The sequence below is a fragment of the Canis lupus genome, chromosome 8 (genome assembly GCF_003254725.2).
Source record: "Canis lupus dingo isolate Sandy chromosome 8, ASM325472v2, whole genome shotgun sequence".
In the NCBI taxonomy this organism is placed as follows: Eukaryota; Metazoa; Chordata; class Mammalia; order Carnivora; family Canidae; genus Canis; species Canis lupus.
The window spans coordinates 63,414,355-63,433,160 of record NC_064250.1 but is presented as its reverse complement, the minus strand read 5'-3'; the positions used below and the strand labels follow the sequence as shown (position 1 = coordinate 63,433,160).

At 35.9% G+C, this 18,806-nt stretch overlaps 1 protein-coding gene across 7 annotated transcripts in view; it reads right to left on the bottom strand.

The window, feature by feature from the left end:
• Nucleotides 1–18,806, bottom strand: part of PPP4R4 (protein phosphatase 4 regulatory subunit 4) — a 98,933-nt gene that overhangs the window by 11,533 nt on the left and 68,594 nt on the right. For 6 of the 7 annotated variants that reach the window (XM_025443048.3, XM_025443051.3, XM_025443047.3 and 3 more), the window contains 8 exons: nt 18,722–18,805; nt 17,952–18,134; nt 13,123–13,228; nt 11,896–12,043; nt 8,480–8,624; nt 6,311–6,352; nt 6,140–6,214; nt 423–492 (listed from right to left, as the gene is read on the bottom strand). In XM_025443048.3, coding sequence (XP_025298833.1) covers nt 423–492; nt 6,140–6,214; nt 6,311–6,352; nt 8,480–8,624; nt 11,896–12,043; nt 13,123–13,228; nt 17,952–18,134; nt 18,722–18,805 — 853 coding nt within the window. The remainder of the gene's footprint in view (nt 1–422; nt 493–6,139; nt 6,215–6,310; nt 6,353–8,479; nt 8,625–11,895; nt 12,044–13,122; nt 13,229–17,951; nt 18,135–18,721; nt 18,806) is intronic. The other variant, XM_025443050.3, reaches the window with a different exon arrangement.

The following is an 18,806-nucleotide window of genomic DNA, read 5'->3' as shown; positions in this document are numbered from 1 at the left end:
TTTTAAATGCTGTAATTTCCTCTGAGCTCCTAATCTCCATAAACCAAGAAAACACAGAGAACATGAGTCACTGTCCCTAGTTAGGCAGCATGCTCTTTCCCGAATATTCTTATTTTATATATTTACATATTTCAATCTTAGCCATTCAGTGACCAATTTCACAGACTCATAAAGTCTGTTATCAGACTTTTAAGTTTTCCTCTGAAGGATCTCAATCTCCACACTGACTCCCACTATTTATTCATGTATTCTTCAATCAGTACCATATGAAGTAGCCAATTTTTTAAAACAACTTTTTAGAAAATGAAAGAAAATGAAGCAATCTTCCACATCAAATCTGAAAATCAGCACGGACTTTCCAAATGCCAGGATGCAACATTAATTGTACGATTTAGTGGTGAAGACACAAGAAAACTACTTACGTTTCTTTTCAAAGGTCTTATCACTCACGGGCCTCCCATCATTCTGTTGCTTCTCTTTCTCTAATTGTTCCTATTATTAAAACAGTATGCTAGCATTAAAAGTAAGCATAGATTTAGAAAACTCTTCTAATGAGAAAGTACTCTAAGCTTTACAAATACAGTTTACAAAAATGCCTTAGAAAAGAATTTTTTAATATAAATTACTGTCAAAAGAAGTCAAGGTTCTTTTGGATTTGTGTGCTTTCAACATCCACTGAATTGTACCCTGGGGGTTTTGTCAAGTTAAAACAATGAGTTTAGTATCATTGTTGTAATTCGCCTTTATATTCTAGAAGACATTTGCCAATTCTCATCATCAAACTATTTACTAGGAGTCTTTTTCACTTCTGATTGGTAAGTGGCAATTACCAATTGTCCTTCTCTAAAAGGACAGAGGAAAAAAGAAATGGTCTTTTCGGTATTTTTTAAACATTTTACTGAAGTATAACACACTCAAGTGTACAAATTATAAGTGCACACAGCTCAATGAATTTTCCCAAAATGAACATACCTACATAACCAGCTTCCAGATCCAGAAACAAAATGTTACCAAAACTCAGAGAAGTCCTTTATCCCAAAAAAACAGAACAAGTAGGCAAGAACATCAATAAACATACCAAGTTCTGAGCAAATGTAGCATAACTGACACATATAAAACACTACATTCAGAGCACATGGCTGGCTCAGTTGGTGGAGCATGCAACTCTTGATCTCAGGGTCATGAGTTCAAGCCCTATATTGGCCATGGAGCCTACTTAAAATTTAAGAACAAACAAACAAACAAAAACTCCACTATACTCAACAACTTGGAGAACATGCATGCGTTTTGATTGCACATGTAAAGAAAAACAGGAAGAAAATAGACGATAGATTAAAAAGTCTTCCACACAGAACTGGTCTGCATAAAAAAGAATCAAATGGAATCTCTAACACTGAAAACATGTAAAATTGAAAAATAAAATGTCATTAAGTGAGCTCACAAGTAGTGTTATCTATTTTGTCCACCTTTTCCTCTATTTTGATCATATTAATCAGAGTTGTCTTAAAGTCCTTATCTGCTAACTCCAAAACCAGGATCATCTGTAGGTCTTTTTCTATTACCTGATTTTTGTCTTGGGTTTAGGTCATTTGAGTCCTAAAAATTTTTAGAGCCTGCTTATGTTCTACAACCTCTATCACTAGGAATCCTGAACTTCGATCTTTGTCTCAGAAGGCTGCTAAAGCAATGTGATCGTTTTCAGAAGATTTCCACATAAGTGTTTAATCTTACCATACAATTCTCCATGAAGAGATAGAACATATAAAGAAGAAATAAATGGGAATTTGAGAACTGAAAAATACAGCACTGGGAATAAAAACACTGAATAAGCCTGGCAGCTGAAATGGAGAGGACAGGAAAGAGTGACACTGAAGACAGATCAACAGATTATTCACTCTGAGTAACAAAGTTTAAGGAAAAAAAAGAAAAGAACAAAATCTCATGGACCTGTGGGGCAATATCAAAAGATCTAACATCAAAGACCCAGAAGTAGGAGTGAATACATGTTTACTTATTTTTTTAAAGATTTATTTATTTATTTATTTGAGAGACAGAGGGAGAGAGAGCTCATGTGCAGGTTGGGGGAGAAGCAGAGGGACAGAATCTTCAAGTAGACTTGTTGCTGCATGAGGAGTCCAACACAGAGCTCAATTTTACAACCCTGAGATCATGACCTGAGCTGAAATCAAGAGTTGGATGCTCAACCAACTGAGCCACCTAAGCACCCTGAAGAGTAAACATAAGTTTAAATAAATAATGGCTCAAACCTTTCCAAATTTGGGAAATAATACACATTTATAGATTGAGGAAGCTACACAAATCCCAAAACAGATAAATTTGAACTCAATTATGCCTAAACACATCAAAAGCAAACTGCTAAAAACAAAGGATAAAAAGAAAAAATCTTTAAAGTAGCCAGAGAAAAGCCACAATACACGCAACAATAATCTGAATTAGAGCTAATATTTTATCAGATGCTCTGGAGACAAGAACACATATATAAAGTACAGAAAGAAAAAGGCTATCAACCCTGAATTCCATATCTAGTGAAAATATCCTTCAGGGACAAAGGGAGATAACAAAATATTTCAGATTAGGGAAAACTAAGGAAATATGTCACAAAATACCTACACCCCAAGAACAACTAAAGATAGTTCTTCAGGCTGAAGGAAAAAAAATAACAGAGGGACTTTTGGATCCTCAGTAATGAATGAGAGTACTAGAAATGGTAAAAATAAGAAAGTAAACACAGAAGTTCACTCTCTTAAATGCTTCAAAGATATATATTACAACTTAGAGCAAAGTTTAGATCCAGTGGTCATGAGATAACTGACTCGTGGGGTTTTCAACACAAATATAATTCACATAAAAATTTTAACATAAAGAAAGGGTAGAGATCTGCATCATTATTAAACGAAGTGGTATAACATTAATAATAAGTTGACTTTGAAAAGTTAAGTATATTGTAAACTCTAGAGAAACCACCAAAAAATAACTCCAAGAGAGAAAGAGAAAAAGAGAAAGAAGGGGAAAGAGAGATAGAACCACTAAGGGAAGAATCAAACAAGGGTTATCACCATGGGTCTGTTATACATTAGAAGAAGACTATAAGAATAAACAACTTTAGACAACAAATTTGACAGCTTAAATGATATAGAGAATTTTGGGTGTGGGAAGCAACATCATCAAATTTAAAAAAGAAGAAATAGAAAGTCTGAAGAGTTTTATATCTATTAAAGTAGTTGAATCAATTATCAAAATCCTTTCCAATCCTTGATTGTTTCACCAGTGAATTCTATCAAACACTCAAGGAAAAAAATAAGACCAATTTTATACAAATTCCATCAGAAAACAGAGGAAGTGGTTAAATACTACACATTTCATTTTATAAGGCCAGAATAATTCTACTATCAAATTTAAAAGACCCCAAAATGACAAAAAAAGGAAATTATAGACCAATTTCACTATGAATATAGATGAATATTAAAAATTAGCCAAGAATCCAACAAAATAGGAAAGAACACCATATCACTAGGTGGAGTTCATCCCTAAAATATATGATTGATTTAGCACCGAAAAAATCAATGTAATTCAATGTTTTAACAGGATGAAGTAGAAAAAACAAGTATCATTTCTAAACATGCAGAAAGAGCATTTGACAAAAACCAATAAACATTCATAAAAACTCTTAGTAGACTAGGAATATGAGGGAACTTCCACAATTTGATAAAGGACATCCACATAAAACCTCTTGGTAACATCATACTTAATGGTGAAAAATTAGATATTTCTCCCTAAAATCAGTAAAATGACAAGGATGACTGCTTCCATTACTTTTATTCAACTGGAAGTGGTTTATTTTATGAGATGTCCTAGACCCTGCAACTAGACATAAGAAATAAAAGGCATAAACACTTGAATTAGAGAGAAGGAATCTTGCTACACTTGAAGAAGTTGTAATGGCTCATGTATAAAATCCTATTAAATCAAAAAAAACTCTAGAACAAATATAAGACTAATTTACAAAAATCAACAGTAATTGACAGCAACAAAATTCTAGAAAGTGAAATTAAAAATTATAATTCCATTTATAATGCCAAAGAAGATAATATACTTAGAAATAAATCTAACAAAAGACTTCCTTAAACTCACACTTAACAATTACCAAAATTACATAGAAAAAAAGTAAAGATTAAATGAATGGAATGGGTAGACAATGTTCATGGACTAGAAAATTCATTGTTAAGATGGCAATTATTCGAAATGATCTATAGATCAATCCTAATTAACACAACCCTAACAAAAATTCTAGCAGGCTTTCTATGTAAATGGACAACTGATTCTAAACTTTCTATCAAAATGCAAAGAGCCTAGATTGGCCAAAGCAATTAAAAAGAACTAAGTTGAAAAACTTAACTTACCTGATTTCAAGAATTACTATAATGTTATGGCTATACAGTTTAGAATTACCAAAAGTATAAATATATAAATCAGTGGAACAGAATAGGGAGTCAAGAAATAAACACATACATATATGGACAATCGGGTTTTTTTTTTTTTTTAAAGGTGCTAAGGCAATTCAATAAGGGAAATTTTTAACAAATGATGCTAGAGTAACTGAATATTTAGATGGGAAAAATATATAAAACTGAGCAGAATTATATATATAATTCATACATAACACGTAAAACCTAAAACTAAAATTTCTACAAGAAAACATTGGAAAAATTCTTGGTAGCTTTGGGATAGACAAAGGATTCTTGTAACAAACAAGCATAAACAATAAGAGAAAATACTGATAAGTTGACCTCATCAAAATTAAAAACTACTCTTCAAAAAACAGCATTAAGTAAATGAAAGATAAACCATAGACTCCAAGAAAACACTCATAAAATGTATATCTGACAAATAGTATTGAGAGTGTATAAAGAACTCTTACATCTCAAGAATTGAAGATAACCCATTAAAAATCTGAAAACAGACTTTATCAAATAAGAGATAAGGATGGCCAATAAACAAACAAAAAGACATCCGATCTCATTAGGCGTCAGAGATACACAATTTGAAAGTACAATGAGACACGATTACATAATCACCCTATCGAGCTGAGGGGATATGGGGTAACTGAAGCCATCCACCAAGTGGATGGATATGTAAAATGGCAGTTTTTGTTTGTTTTTAAGTCAAACGTGTCCTACCATATGATCTAGCCATTCCATTCTTAAGTATTTCCCCAAAAGAAACAAAAACATATGTCCATCCAAAGACTTCTTCATAAATGGTCATAGCAGCTTTATTTCTAACATCTCCAAACTAAATGTAACCCAAGTGCTCATTAAGGGGTGGGTAAATACTGTGGTATGTCTATAATATGGAATACTACTCAGAAATAAAAAGGAATGACCTATCAATACATACAACAGCATGGATGAATGTCAAAACAATTATTGTGGTGAGAAGAAGCATGAACAGAAAATGTTACATATGAATAAATTTATATAAATTCTAGTTGCAAGCTAATTTAGTGACAGAAACTAGATTAGCGGTCCTTAGGGACCAGAGTAGAAGATATGGATTATAAAGGGGCTCAAAGGAACTTCTGAAGGAATGAAAATGTTTGGCATTTTAATTGTGGCAATGGTTTCATGGATTACCTATATGTCAATATTCATCAAATTGTACACTTTAAATATATGCAGTTTTTTTAAAAGCTTTTATTTATTTATTCATGATAGACACAGAGAGAGAGAGAGAGAGAGGCAGAGGGAGAAGAAGGCTCCACGCAGGGAGACCGACGCGGGACCCGATCCTGGGACTCCAGCATCACACCCTGGGCTGAAGGCAGGTGCTAAACTGCTGAGCCACCCAGGGATCCCCAATATATGCAGTTTAATTGTATGCCAATTATATGCTTCAGTAAAGTAGTTGTTTTTTTAAAAACTCTCAAGTGTAGTTTTCCTACATTTGTTTATGTAGTTCATAAAAGAGATTTCAAAAGATCAGGACTCGTCTTTAGTCATTTAGAAAGAAAAACTGCAGTGTGAAATTGCAGGAAATTACTTATTAGGTTCCATAACAAAGCACAGCTCATAGTGGTCAGAAATAAGTATGTGTGTGTGCGCATGTGAAAACAACATACCATTTCCATAAGAAGTAGTTCTTCTCTTTCTTTCTCTTGATCCAACAAATCTTTTTCATAAAACTTTTTCTGAAACTAAGTTTAAAGTTTAAAATGAAATTATGAAACATTATGATGAGTTTCTGCCAATTTTAAGATATTCTTTCAGGCTAAGGTAAAGTGTATACTTACCGCATCCATTGACATTTCCATTCTGTCCAGCTCTAACACAGTCTGCAAGCAAAGTTGTGAAAATTATTCAGCAGTAATTAAATTAAACCAACCAATCATTTCTCGGAAAGATTCCTCTCCACGAGGGAGGTACAAAGAGAAGACTTCTCTACTCTGTGGAAGACTAAATTAGAAAATCTCTGAGGTTCTTTCCAATTTTGCACTGTATTTTTAATTAGTCTCCTAATGCCAGGATCCATTTACACTCGTAAAAGACTTTGACCTTAAGATGAGCAAGTCTCAAGGGACACTGAACACACAAAACACGTGTAAATTAACAAACTTCTAATAACTCCCAGGGCCACTCTTCTCTGAATTTTAGAATACAAGATAATTTTTGAATTTTTGAAAATTTTAGCTAACTATATAATAAAGCAAACTCTCATTTGCCTGAAAATCCTTAGTTCCTTTCTACAGAAACTTTTGACCATTATGACATTCTAACCATAAAGAAAGACTTTGCCCTAAAAGTATTTCTCAACTTACTATTTCTCTTTCAGAACACGTTAGTCTAAAACAAACTGTTCAACCAAACAATGGTCCATCTAACCCAAGATTCTGACTGTGACAGAGGACAATACTTCCCTCCAGGAGTAACTCTCATGGCCTAAATAAAGTACATTCGTATATTCTTATGCCCAAAGATAACCATTACAAATGCAGTATTTATTTGAAGCCTATTTTTATGCCGAAATTTGTGAAAATATTACAATTTATGCCATGAAATATCCCTTTTAAATGAAATTACTTCCCATCTTAAAAAACTGAGTAGCATAAGCCATGCCATTTTTATACTGAAGTCAGAGGTTCCCATGCCAAGACTTGTTTGATAAACATTATACTATAGAACTTTCATGGGATTGATCTGACTTCCTCACATGACATATACTTAAAGAGCTCTAGTCCAGAATAATCTATTGCATATTAATAATCTATTAATTCCATCATTTTTGTCCCTACTTAAAGGGTTAGTTTATATATCTTTTGAGTTAATAAATTCTTTCAAAAAAGTAACTAACCCTCGTATGTTTATTATTTTAAAAGTTAACTATGGCCTAAACTTCTGTAATTAAATGGTAAGGACAGAAATAGCTGATAGAAACAAATACATGTAATACACACATATTATGTATGTTTTTAGATGTAGCTACATATCCAGACTCTGGGTATTTCTGGTTAGTTTAGTTGGTAAAAGAGGAATTCATATTTCAGTTAAACAAGAGTATACTAATTAATACTAAGTTGTCAAATCACTTTATTAAAAAGTTCCTTGTGTGACATCTGGTAATGATCTCTAGAAACCAAAGGGGGAAAAAAATCAAAGGATTCTTTTTTTTTCCTCATCACTGATGCTAAGTTAAAGACATTAATAAATTCATTCCTCTCAGTACAAATCAGAAAGCTGAAGTTCACATTCAGATTCATAGAAGTAACCACTATTAATTTGACTTAATAAGTTACACATTTTAAGCAAGAAGTTTTTGAAGACTATAAAGTATTTTCAGGTTTGACTTCAATAACCCGAACTTTTCCTGTTTTAGTTTCTAATATTTCCAAACAATCCATATAAAATCCAATGTAAAACAAAACAAACAACAAACCTGTAAGACACAACGCTACATTACTGAAAAAGAAATGTACTCAGGGTAAGAGATCCATATTCTGGCTCCAGCTCTGCCACTTGATAATGAGATCTCAAGCAGACGTTTACTACCTCTAGGCCTAAAGCTTTTGCAAAATCAAAGAGATCATGAAGGCCCTTCCAGGGCTAATTTCCATGAAGTGTGACTTTCCTAATTTTACCAATAAAGTTCTCCTGGATTATAATCCCTTATAAATCAAGTCTGGTGGATGAAGTATTTGGTTGAACAGTATCTATTGAAGTGCCTCAAATGTGCCAGCTTCCCTCTCATGGTGCTTGTCTTACTAGTAATGGAAGTTGAATGAGTGCCCCTTGGTAGGAACTTTACTAGCTGTAGCACCCATCAGCCAAGTCAGTTACTGATACTCCTCTAGCAACGATATGAATATTTTAACATATTGCTATCTTGTCAAGCTAAAACAGGGAAGCCATGATTGACACTATCTACATGCAAGACACACAGATGTGGTGGTAAGAGTGATACTTACTCTTTTCACAATAGCCAGAACATCCTTATCTTTTTCTTGACAGAGGAGTTTTCTCACACACATTTCTAACTGCTGCAGTAGATGCTTATCTGCAGGGATCTTCAGGGTAGATTTCACTTTGGGTAACAAGTAGCAAAGTTTCATTCTACAATAAATTAAACAGTATTTGCTTTTGAATACATTTAATAACTAAAAAATAATAGTAACATGAAATTGAGAGAAAATTCACACTCTGGATAGCTTGGGAGTTTTTGTTGTTGTTGTTGTTGTTGTTGTTTTATCATGTCGCAAATGTTTATGGAGTATCTGTGATGAGTCAAGCACTCATTGTGGGTGCAGAAATACAACTGAATAAAACCAACAATTTCTCTGCTCTCAGGGAGCTTACACTGTAGTATGGGGCAGGGAAGAAAGAATAAGGAAATCAGTAAAATGTCCATCAGATAGTACTAAGGGCTGTGGAGAAAAATAAAGCAGGAAAAGATGAGAGAGTACCAGAGAGGCATTACATTTTTAAAACACGTGGTCACAGAGGGTTTCAGCAAAGGTTTCACTGAAAAGAGAATATTTAAGCAAAGACTTAAAGAAAATTAGGAAGTAATGTGACCATCTGGAGAGGAACAGGACAGGCAGGGGCCTGCAGTATGTGCAAATGCTCTACAGGGGGAGCTTGCCTAGGGTATTACTCCAAATCGGCAAATTGGCCCAAACTGTCAACAGGAGGCCAGCTCCTGTAGGGCCTTGTAGACCACTGCTTGAAGACTGGCTTTTCCTTTGAGCACCATAGGAAGTCATGGAGAATTTTGCACCGAGGAATGAAGGGATCCGACTTAACATGCAGGAAGGACCATCTGACTACTGAGTCTAAGAGAGAGGAGACTGTAGGTGTTTGGGGATGGAAGGGAAACGATAGGGAAGCTCTGGCAGTAATTCAGGCAGTAGATGGTGGCCGCCTGAATTACAGTGCTAGCAGTCAGGTGGGGAGAAGCAGTTGGACTCAGTATATTTTGCAAGCAGCAGGATGTGCTGAGGGACTGCAGTGGGTTGGCAGAAAAGAGGTTAAGGTTTTGACCTGAGTGGGTGCTAAGGTGCGATGGTCATTTGCTCAGAGGGAGAACACTGCAGAAGGAGCAAGGGTGTGTGCAGGTGCAGGAGATGAGGATTTACTTTGGGACAGACTGAGTCTGAGGCACCTGTTGGACATGCCATGGAAATGCTAGGTGGGCAGCTAGCTCAACGTGGCTCCCGTCCAGGAGGGATATCCATATAGTCAGGAATCTTTAGCACACAGATGATATGCAAGTCATGAGACTGGACAGATCACCAAGGCTGTAGGTACAGTTCAAGAAAAGATAAAAGGACAGAGTCTAGGTGCCATCCCAGTCTATACCACATGGATAAGGAAGCAACACGCAGGCTGAAGAATGCCAAAGAGGAGAGAAGCAATCCAGGGAAGTACAGAAAGCTTCCTAGGAAGAAGCAGTACAAAAAAAATTCTCTGCTTTGCTAAGCTACTACCCTACCACTCTGCCAGGGCTGGCTTTAAAGAGGGATGCTAGGTGGTTGCCTATGTTTTAGCTGCTGTATCAATTCATTCATCTTAGTGCTCTCCAAATACTATTTTTTTTACTCCTTATGCCAATTTGAGACAACCAAGTTCCACTCCCAGAGTTTCCAGGACACTTTGTCAGCTAAGCTCACAGTTGAGGAATCTTCATAAAAAAAAAAAAAAAAAAAAAAAATTGGCTTTTTATTCAAGCAAAAAGGCTAAATAGGCTCTTCCTCCAGAATTTTCAGCTCTGTTCATAGCAATAATGGTCTTAAACTCACTCAGAGCTCACCACGGATCCTGGTGATGCTTTCTTTAAATTAAGAGGCCCGAGTTGCCCCAAAGAGAATTTTTTGCATTTCTGGCAAAGGGGAAGGTTCCTTTGGAATACCAATGGTCTTTCCAGGCTTCATATTGTCTATAATCAATGAATTCAAATTTTAAACATTCACTTAAGGAAAAACAGAAACAACAGACTATTATGCATACTTCATTCTTCATAACTCAAAGTAGGTCTAGAAAACATATATTCAACAGAAGGTACAGAAGAAGAAGCCACAGCGGTGAGTTATCTCTGTGAGATTCCTGGACCCGTGAGATTATAAAGATTTTAAGATTAGATATCACATCTTTCTGGTAAGCTAACTTTGTTATATACATTATCTCAGGTATTTATTCCTCAGAACACCCTATGAATTGGGTAATTAAGGAAATTAGTGCACGGAGAGATTATGTAACTTGCCCAAAGACCACAGCTAGTATATAGCTGGAAATCAGGCCAGGTGGTATAGCTCCAGAAACCCTCCTACTAAGTGCATGATCCCACCACTCTTGCCTGTGATGGCTTTCATTCTAAATAACATCTCTACAGAGTTGGGCAAATGCTTTGTATCCAAAAGCCAATTAGCATACTGTGTTGCTGAATCCATTTGTTTGGCTGGCAGCTGCCCAGGTAGAAGACTGAAACTTGGGTGGCTCAAAGGTTGAGTGTCTGCCTTTGGCTCAGGTCGTGATCCCAGAGTCCTAGGATTGAGTCCCACATTAGGCTTCCCGAGGGGAGCCTGCTTCTCCCTCTGCCTGTGTCTCTGCCTCTCTCTCTGTGTCTCTCATGAATAAATAAAATCTTAAAAAAAAAAAAAAGAAGAAAACTGAAACCAAGACAAATTGCTATGCAATGATCTCTTACCCTCCAAAAATAACCAATATTTATGGAGCAATGTTCAATTAATCTTCATTTGGTTTTTGAATTGTCAGGTTGCTATCTCTTAGGGTCAATGCTATGCATTTAGTCATATTGACCAGAGTAGAGATGATTTCATTTCCTTTCAAATAATCTTTGTCAATTGCTTGATAAATGATAATTCATCACACCGGGAGCTGATTTTCTAGAGTCACAACTTCAATTTGCAAAATATTAACAACATAGATGTAAAAATACTGAAGCCAATGCAGTAGCATTTTCTGTATTTTCTTACACTAAAAATACGAAACAAAATCCAATCCTGATTGCCTCTAAAAATGGACAGAACTTGGCCAAGCCAACTTTAAGTTATTCTCTTTAGTCTCAGAAAATCCATAAATTAAGAATATCTACTCAACCTTCTCCTGACACCAATGTTATGTATTTATCCAAGTGGCAGGAGAAGCCTGCCATTCTGGCTTTGACTACTACTCTCTTAACCCAATAAATCAAAGACATGAGGCACTGTTTAAAAAGATTATGCCTCCAAGTCCTATTGAGGCTCATGAATTAAGACTACCAGGAATTTCAAAGTGTAAGTACATTATAGTAGATCAGAAGATGAATTATAGTAGATAAAGTTAAATGTACAATATTTTCAAGTATTTCTTTGGATTAGTAGCATACCTTACATTTGCCACCGGATCATGTGTCAGTTCAATAGCAGGTAGAAAGAAATATTTACAGAAAAATGATTTGGAAAAGATCTCTATAATAAATTCACAGGTATCCAAAAATCGAAGTCTATTCCAATAACTTTTTCCTTGGCCCAGTTCTAGAAACAACAACAAAAAAGATAAGTTTAATCTTTCCTGCATGAAATTATATGTGACAAATACAAATCAAAACCACAATGAGATACCACCTCACACCAGTGAGAATGGGGAAAATTAACAAGGCAGGAGACCACAAATGTTGGAGAGGATGCGGAGAAAAGGGAACCCTCTTACACTGTCGGTGGGAATGTGAACTGGTGCAGCCACTCTGGGAAACGGTGTGGAGGTTCCTCAAAGAGTTAAAAATAGACCTGCCCTACGACCCAGCAATTGCACTGCTAGGGATTTACCCCAAAGATACAGATGCAATGAAATACCGGGACACCTGCACCCCGATGTTTATAGCAGCAATGTCCACAATAGCCAAACTGTGGAAGGAGCCTCGGTGTCCATCGACAGAGGAATGGATAAAGAAGTTGAGGTCTATGTATACAATGGAATATTCCTCAGCCATTAGAAATGACAAATACCCACCATTTGCTTCGACATGGATGGAACTGGAGGGTATTATGCTGAGTGAAATAAGTCAATCGGAGAAGGACAAACATTATATGGTCTCATTCATTTGGGGAATATAAAAAATAGTGAAAGGGAATAAAGGGGAAGGAGAGAAAACAAGTGGGAAATATTAGGGAGGGAGACAGAACATGAGAGACTCCTCTGGGAAATGAACTAGGGGTGGTGGAAGGGGAGGAGGGCGGGGGGGGGTGGGGGTGACTGGGTGACAGGCACTGAGGGGGGCACTTGACGGGATGAGCACTAGGTGTTATTCTATCTGTTGGCAAATTGAAAACCAATAAAAAATAAATTAAAAATATATATATATACATTATTTTAATTTCTCAAGTGTAGAAACTCACTAAAGAAGGCCCAGAGTAAATATTTCTCCCATTCAATCACAGACCGATCCTGTCATTTAAATTTCTAAAGCAAAAAAAAAAATAAATAACCTACAAAACTCAAATACACACTCTAGATATTTATCAACATCACGGAAAAATGATACATAATGTCGGCCCAAGATAACTAAGGCCAGTTTACTTTCTGCTTTTCCAAATAAAAGGCAATGATTACTTACGTTCAATTAACTTCTGAATGACCTCATGTCTCTGTTCTTGTTTACGATTATAACGTAGAAAAATGCATAGAGTTCGTGAAGCTGCCTTTTGGACAGGTAAGACATTCTTAAAGAAACAGGTAGGAAAGACAATTAGACTAATCTTATAGCATAGTTTTGCTCCACAGATCAATTTTCAGTTTTGGCTAAAAGTAAGAGCAATTTTGTCTGCCTCTCAAATCACCTAGGAAGTGTCTTCCTAATTCAGTGTGAATATCACTCAGGCAGATCAACTAATGCATCACATTACAAAGTTAATTTAGTTTGGCACAGTCATTTCCAAATCATCCAGATCTGATTTTTAGTTGACTCTCCTTTCTCTGCCACTTCATCGTTAAGTGGCATTCTCCCCAAAAACATCTCAGCCATCCATTCTCTTAGCCATTCCCTGGACCTTGTCATTCATTTATTCAACAAATATTGCAAGAACATGCCCTGCCTTAGACCTAATCACCAAAAATGTGCCACTTCTAAATTGAAATCTAGAAATCATATGATCAAGTGTACCCTTCAATCCTTCCGCTTGCTTCTGCCTCTTCGACCATTCATCGAGATCCCTGGCCTATATCACAGATAAAATTTAGAATCCAAGGGACACCATGTCAGTGACTCTGACTAGTGTTCTATAATCCTTTGTCTTCTGACTTTCCATCTTATCACTGGGCAGAATTTGTCAACTGTAAATGAATTCAATTATCTATCTTTACTGGGTTCAAATTATATATTAGAAAAAAAATCTCTCAACCAGTAAAAAATTCGTATTTACCACCTTGGCTTACATATAAATACCATCATATTTAATATTCAAAGATTCAGAGTATTATAGTGGGGATCCTTGAAATTCAAGTAGAATAAAACTTACTACACTGCGGGGAGTAGCCTACTACCTCCTCTCATGTTTTATACAAGCTCTTTTTCTCTAGAGTACTATTCTGTGTGGTATTTTTGATGTGTTAAACGTAAAAGGAGAGTATTCCCTATGAATTAGAACAGAAAATTTAAGAAAGGTACATAAAGAGAAGCATCACTGGCATTTTAAAAATGAATTTTAGATAAATGAACTGAATAAAAACATGTTACTCTCTTCTTCAATTTGTGTATACTAATAGAATTTCAAACACATCAATACTAGTCACATGAAAAAAAATTTTTTTTTTTTACCTCACAGTATAACATAAGCTATCTTTTGGGCCAGAAATCAAAGATGAAGGTAATCGTATCAAAAACATGTCAGGCCCTGCCTGAGTAAATTGTGACAATCTGAGTACACAAACAATGACTGCATTTGATTAAAACAATATCTAATATTAGAGAATAAGCCTGAAAGGGAGACAAAACCAAAACAAAACTCAGTTGTCACCACTGGGAGTGGTTACTGCACCAGCTCCTAACTCTAAAAACTGACAGCAGGAGGAAAAAACTAAGGATTACATGAGGAAATATATTTCAGTGTAATCAAATTACCCAAATGGATAAAGAAGAATATCTCTTCATGGAAGAATGTCATGAAAAATGTAGAAGTGATAGAATTTTTAAAAATCACTCTCCTGCAAGTTCTAATGAAAACAGATTCAGGAAGGATCACCAGTGGTTGCCTAATGAGTGTTAAGGTTGATGGAAAAATGGTGTTCATAGTGTTCCAACCATCAGCTTCAGGGTACAGTGTACCTTGCAAGAGAAAACATAATTTTGCACCAGACTGATAAAGCTGTCCCCACCTGGACAAACACTCTGAGCTCACTGACAGAGAAACACATGTCTGGATAGGATGCAATATAAAATGTAAATTGGTGTCCAAGAAGTATTCTCACCAAAAATGTGTAACCTAAAATTCAGTGAGCTTTAGGTTAATTTTCTATTAGATCTAATTTCCCATTTACAAGAAATATTGAGAATAGGTGAACCATGAAGCAGCACTCTGACAGAATATTCTACAGGACAACAAAGTCTCTTCCACAATTCAATGTCATGAAAAAGTGGCAAAAGGGAGAAGTGGGAGCCTGTTCTGAATTAAAAGACAATTAAGAGTTGTAACAGCCAAAGGCAATGTAGATCCTATATGGATATGCATTGGATCCTATATGGAATAAAACAATTATAAAATATACTTAGGGGGCCAATGTGGACTGCAGAGATATGAAACAACATTGAAGAATAATTGTCTGCTTTGTAAAATGCAATGGCTATATTGTGATTATATAGGAGGATGTCCTTTGTTAGAGACGAACACTGAAATGTTCAGAGATAAAATATAATGATACTTAGAATTTAAAATTCCTCAGCACAATGAAACAGAAAAAGTGGATATGGCAAAATGTTAATAACTATTCAGTCTAGCTGAGTTCTACATGGGGGTTCATCATTTTCTCTGCCTTTCTGTATCTTTACAATTTTTTTATAACAAAAGTAGAAAAAAAATCATTACTCAAAACCTTCCAAAGATTTTCCATGTTTCAGAGCATACAAGCTTGATTCCATGTCAAGGCCCTGAAAGTGCACTGTGCTGCGGGCCCCACCACCCCCTGCCTCATCTCTCTGCCACTCACCACACCAGCTTCCTTGCTCCTCACGCAACCACACTATTCCCTTTGCCCAGGCCACCTGTCCTTCAGACATCCACACGGTAACTCCTTTATTTGGTTCAAACCTCTGCATGAAGTGTACTTGATCAGAGAGGACTCCTTCCTGACCACTATCTCTCCACAAGAGCATCCTACTACCCACTGTCACGTTCCTCATTCTCTACCCTGCTTTACTGTTCTTCACTGTTGTTCTTCCCTGACATACTATCTACATATGTTGGCTTACTGTCTGTCTCCAGTGAAATTTCAGATTCCAGGATAATATTTCCTTTGTCTCTTTTAGGTACCCTAGATATAGTGCTTGGCACATAGTAAGCACTCAATAAATTTTGCTGAATGAATGCATGAGTCTTCTAGCCATTAAGTATGGAATGGAAAATATAAATCTTTCTTTTCTCCAGAGAATATTGAAGCAGAATAAAGTATCCTCTTTGATCATGGAAAACATGCTATAATAACCATGTATCTCCTTTTAAGTGTGGAATCACTGTCTTGTAAAAGAAGGTAAAACAAATCTCTTAGACTTGCAAGTACTTTGTTCATACTCTATGTTGTAAATCATTTCTTTCTTGATAAGTGAAGTTAAAAATATGGCATAATTATGTCTTCTTAGCTTTGTAAGTACAGCAGTACTAAATCATCAGGCTGAGATAAACAATTAAGATCAAACTTCATAGCACTTACTAGCAGCTGTTAATATATTCCCTGACCCTGTTTTATTATCTATCCTGCCACCACCCCTTCAGAACACAAGCTCTGTTAAGAGCAGGAGTCTGTCTTATTCACTCCTATATCCCTAAGTCCTTAACAGTCCCTGACACATAGAAGACATTCAAATAGGTCATTTCTGAGTAAAATAATCCATCAATTCTGCTCAATTTTATGTGAAATTTCCTATGTGGTACACTCATGCACTGTCCTCCAATAAGGGAGTCATTGTTGTCAAAATCATTTCTTAAGACTGTTATACCTATAATGTAAGCCTATATAATGTAACCTTAGTCCTCTAGGCTTTGATGAATGAAATTAACTTGTAGAAGTGTTAGCTCATGAAATGTAGGCCTATTTTTTTTTTTTTTACTTAAGTTGTAAATGACACCAATAATGTTATTTTTTTTATTTCTTTTTCATCTTTGAAGCAAAAGCTGATTTTGGGTTTCTGAGATGTCTATTAGATTTCATTACCTCCCTCTTATTTAGAACAATGAGAATATAAAGTGATTTTTAACAGCTTCTAAAACATAAACAATACACAGAACTTTTTTATATTTCAAAAATGATAAGGGGGCACCTGGGTGGCTCAGTGGGTTAAGCGTCTGCCTTTAGCTCAGGTCCTGGGATCAAGCCTAGAATCAGGCTCCCTGCTCAGTGGGGAGTCTGCTTCTCCCTCTCCATCTGCTCCTTCCCCTGCTCATGCACTCTCTAGCTCGCTCGCTCTCACTGCTCTTTCTATCTCAAATAAATAAATAAAAATTTTCTTAAAGATTTTTTTAATCTTTAAAAGGGTAGGAAGACATCATATTAAATGTACAGTGAGCTGTGGGTTAAATAAACCTCTGGAAATTTTTGTGAAAAGATAGACAACTTACTCTCTGGGGGATTTCTGAGTACAAACTTTTTTTTCTTCCTGCTTTTCACTCTAATTTTAAGGCTATCCATAGCAGGTTATCATGCTTTTAATATAAGCTTTCCCTATTACACAGCCACTTTTTAGAGGTACTTTAAAAGAAAAAGCAACTCCACTAAGATTTAGGGGCTTACGGGATATCTTGACAATATGGCATAGCTGAGGTAGGCTCTGAGACCACGCCACATAAAAGGTGTATGTCAGAGCAAAAGGGACTTAGCAGTAGAGATCACAGACTCCTGCCAACCTGTCTCCTGAGAAGAACTATATTGAGTTTGAAGTGAGTCTGTTCACACTCTTGTTGGCAACATATGGCAAAAGGGTAAGTAAGGATAACACTTGTTCATTCTTCAATCCAGCTATACAGACAATGTTCAAAAACAAGCATTAGTGGAGAAGCACAGGGAAACTTGATTTCCCCCTTGAGGACCTGGGGAGATAACATCCTTCTAGGATAACATCCTTCTAGGGCAAAATGGAATAAACAGAGTTTGTTGTACTATCTTGAGAATGGGAAGAATTTGATAATTCCAAAATCAGATGTGAGTTCAAAAGAAGGAGATAAAAGGTACTGGGCTCACATTTGTCATCATGATCGTGAACATTCTTTGTAAGAAACGGTAATAAATCTGATCACTTGATATGATATGCGGCAGACAGGCATATTTCTGTAGGAGCTTCTCATGAGTTCTCCATTTCAAGGAGGCTGCAGCTCGCTGCTCAGCGGCTGTGAGGGCTGGGATCAAGTCAGGCAGAGATGATAACTGAAAAAGAAAGCACATCAGAGGATTGATGATAATAAATCAACTGCAACATTCAGCCAAACTATTCAGTCTTACAACCTGAGGAGAGGAATATTCTCACTCCCTTGAGAACCTAGGAGGATCTCAGCTGCCCCAAGGAGGTAATTATCTGGCAAAATCAAATGTTTTAAAAAATGTGTAAGTAAAATTCATGTTTACAGAAAACAAAATTTTGAAAGAGAGAATAGGACTCAATCCTTTGAACTACAGTAAAATTGGTTCTATTTCACTGTTGGAAAATTTTGACCTTCTAGTTTCCTACTCTTCTGTCCACACCAGATGCTATTCTTGGAATAATAATTAATGCTAATAAAAACTGAAAATATGAATGTAAACTCCAAGGACAATAAATAAGAACCATGGTAATGGAAGAATTGTAGGGGAATTCACACTGTTGAAGCTCAAACAGACATTTACTAAGCACCTGCTATTACAGGGCAAGAACTACTTTAAATGTTTTCCGTACGTTCTCTCATTGATTCCCCACAACTCTGTAAAGTAAGATCATACTTATAACATTCAGGAATTTCTTTGATAATGGGATTTACCTTATTTTCTTGTACACTGCTTTCTCCACCAGTAGACATAAGTTCAAGGATTTCTGGAAGATGATCTATAAGAGCATCTAGTACC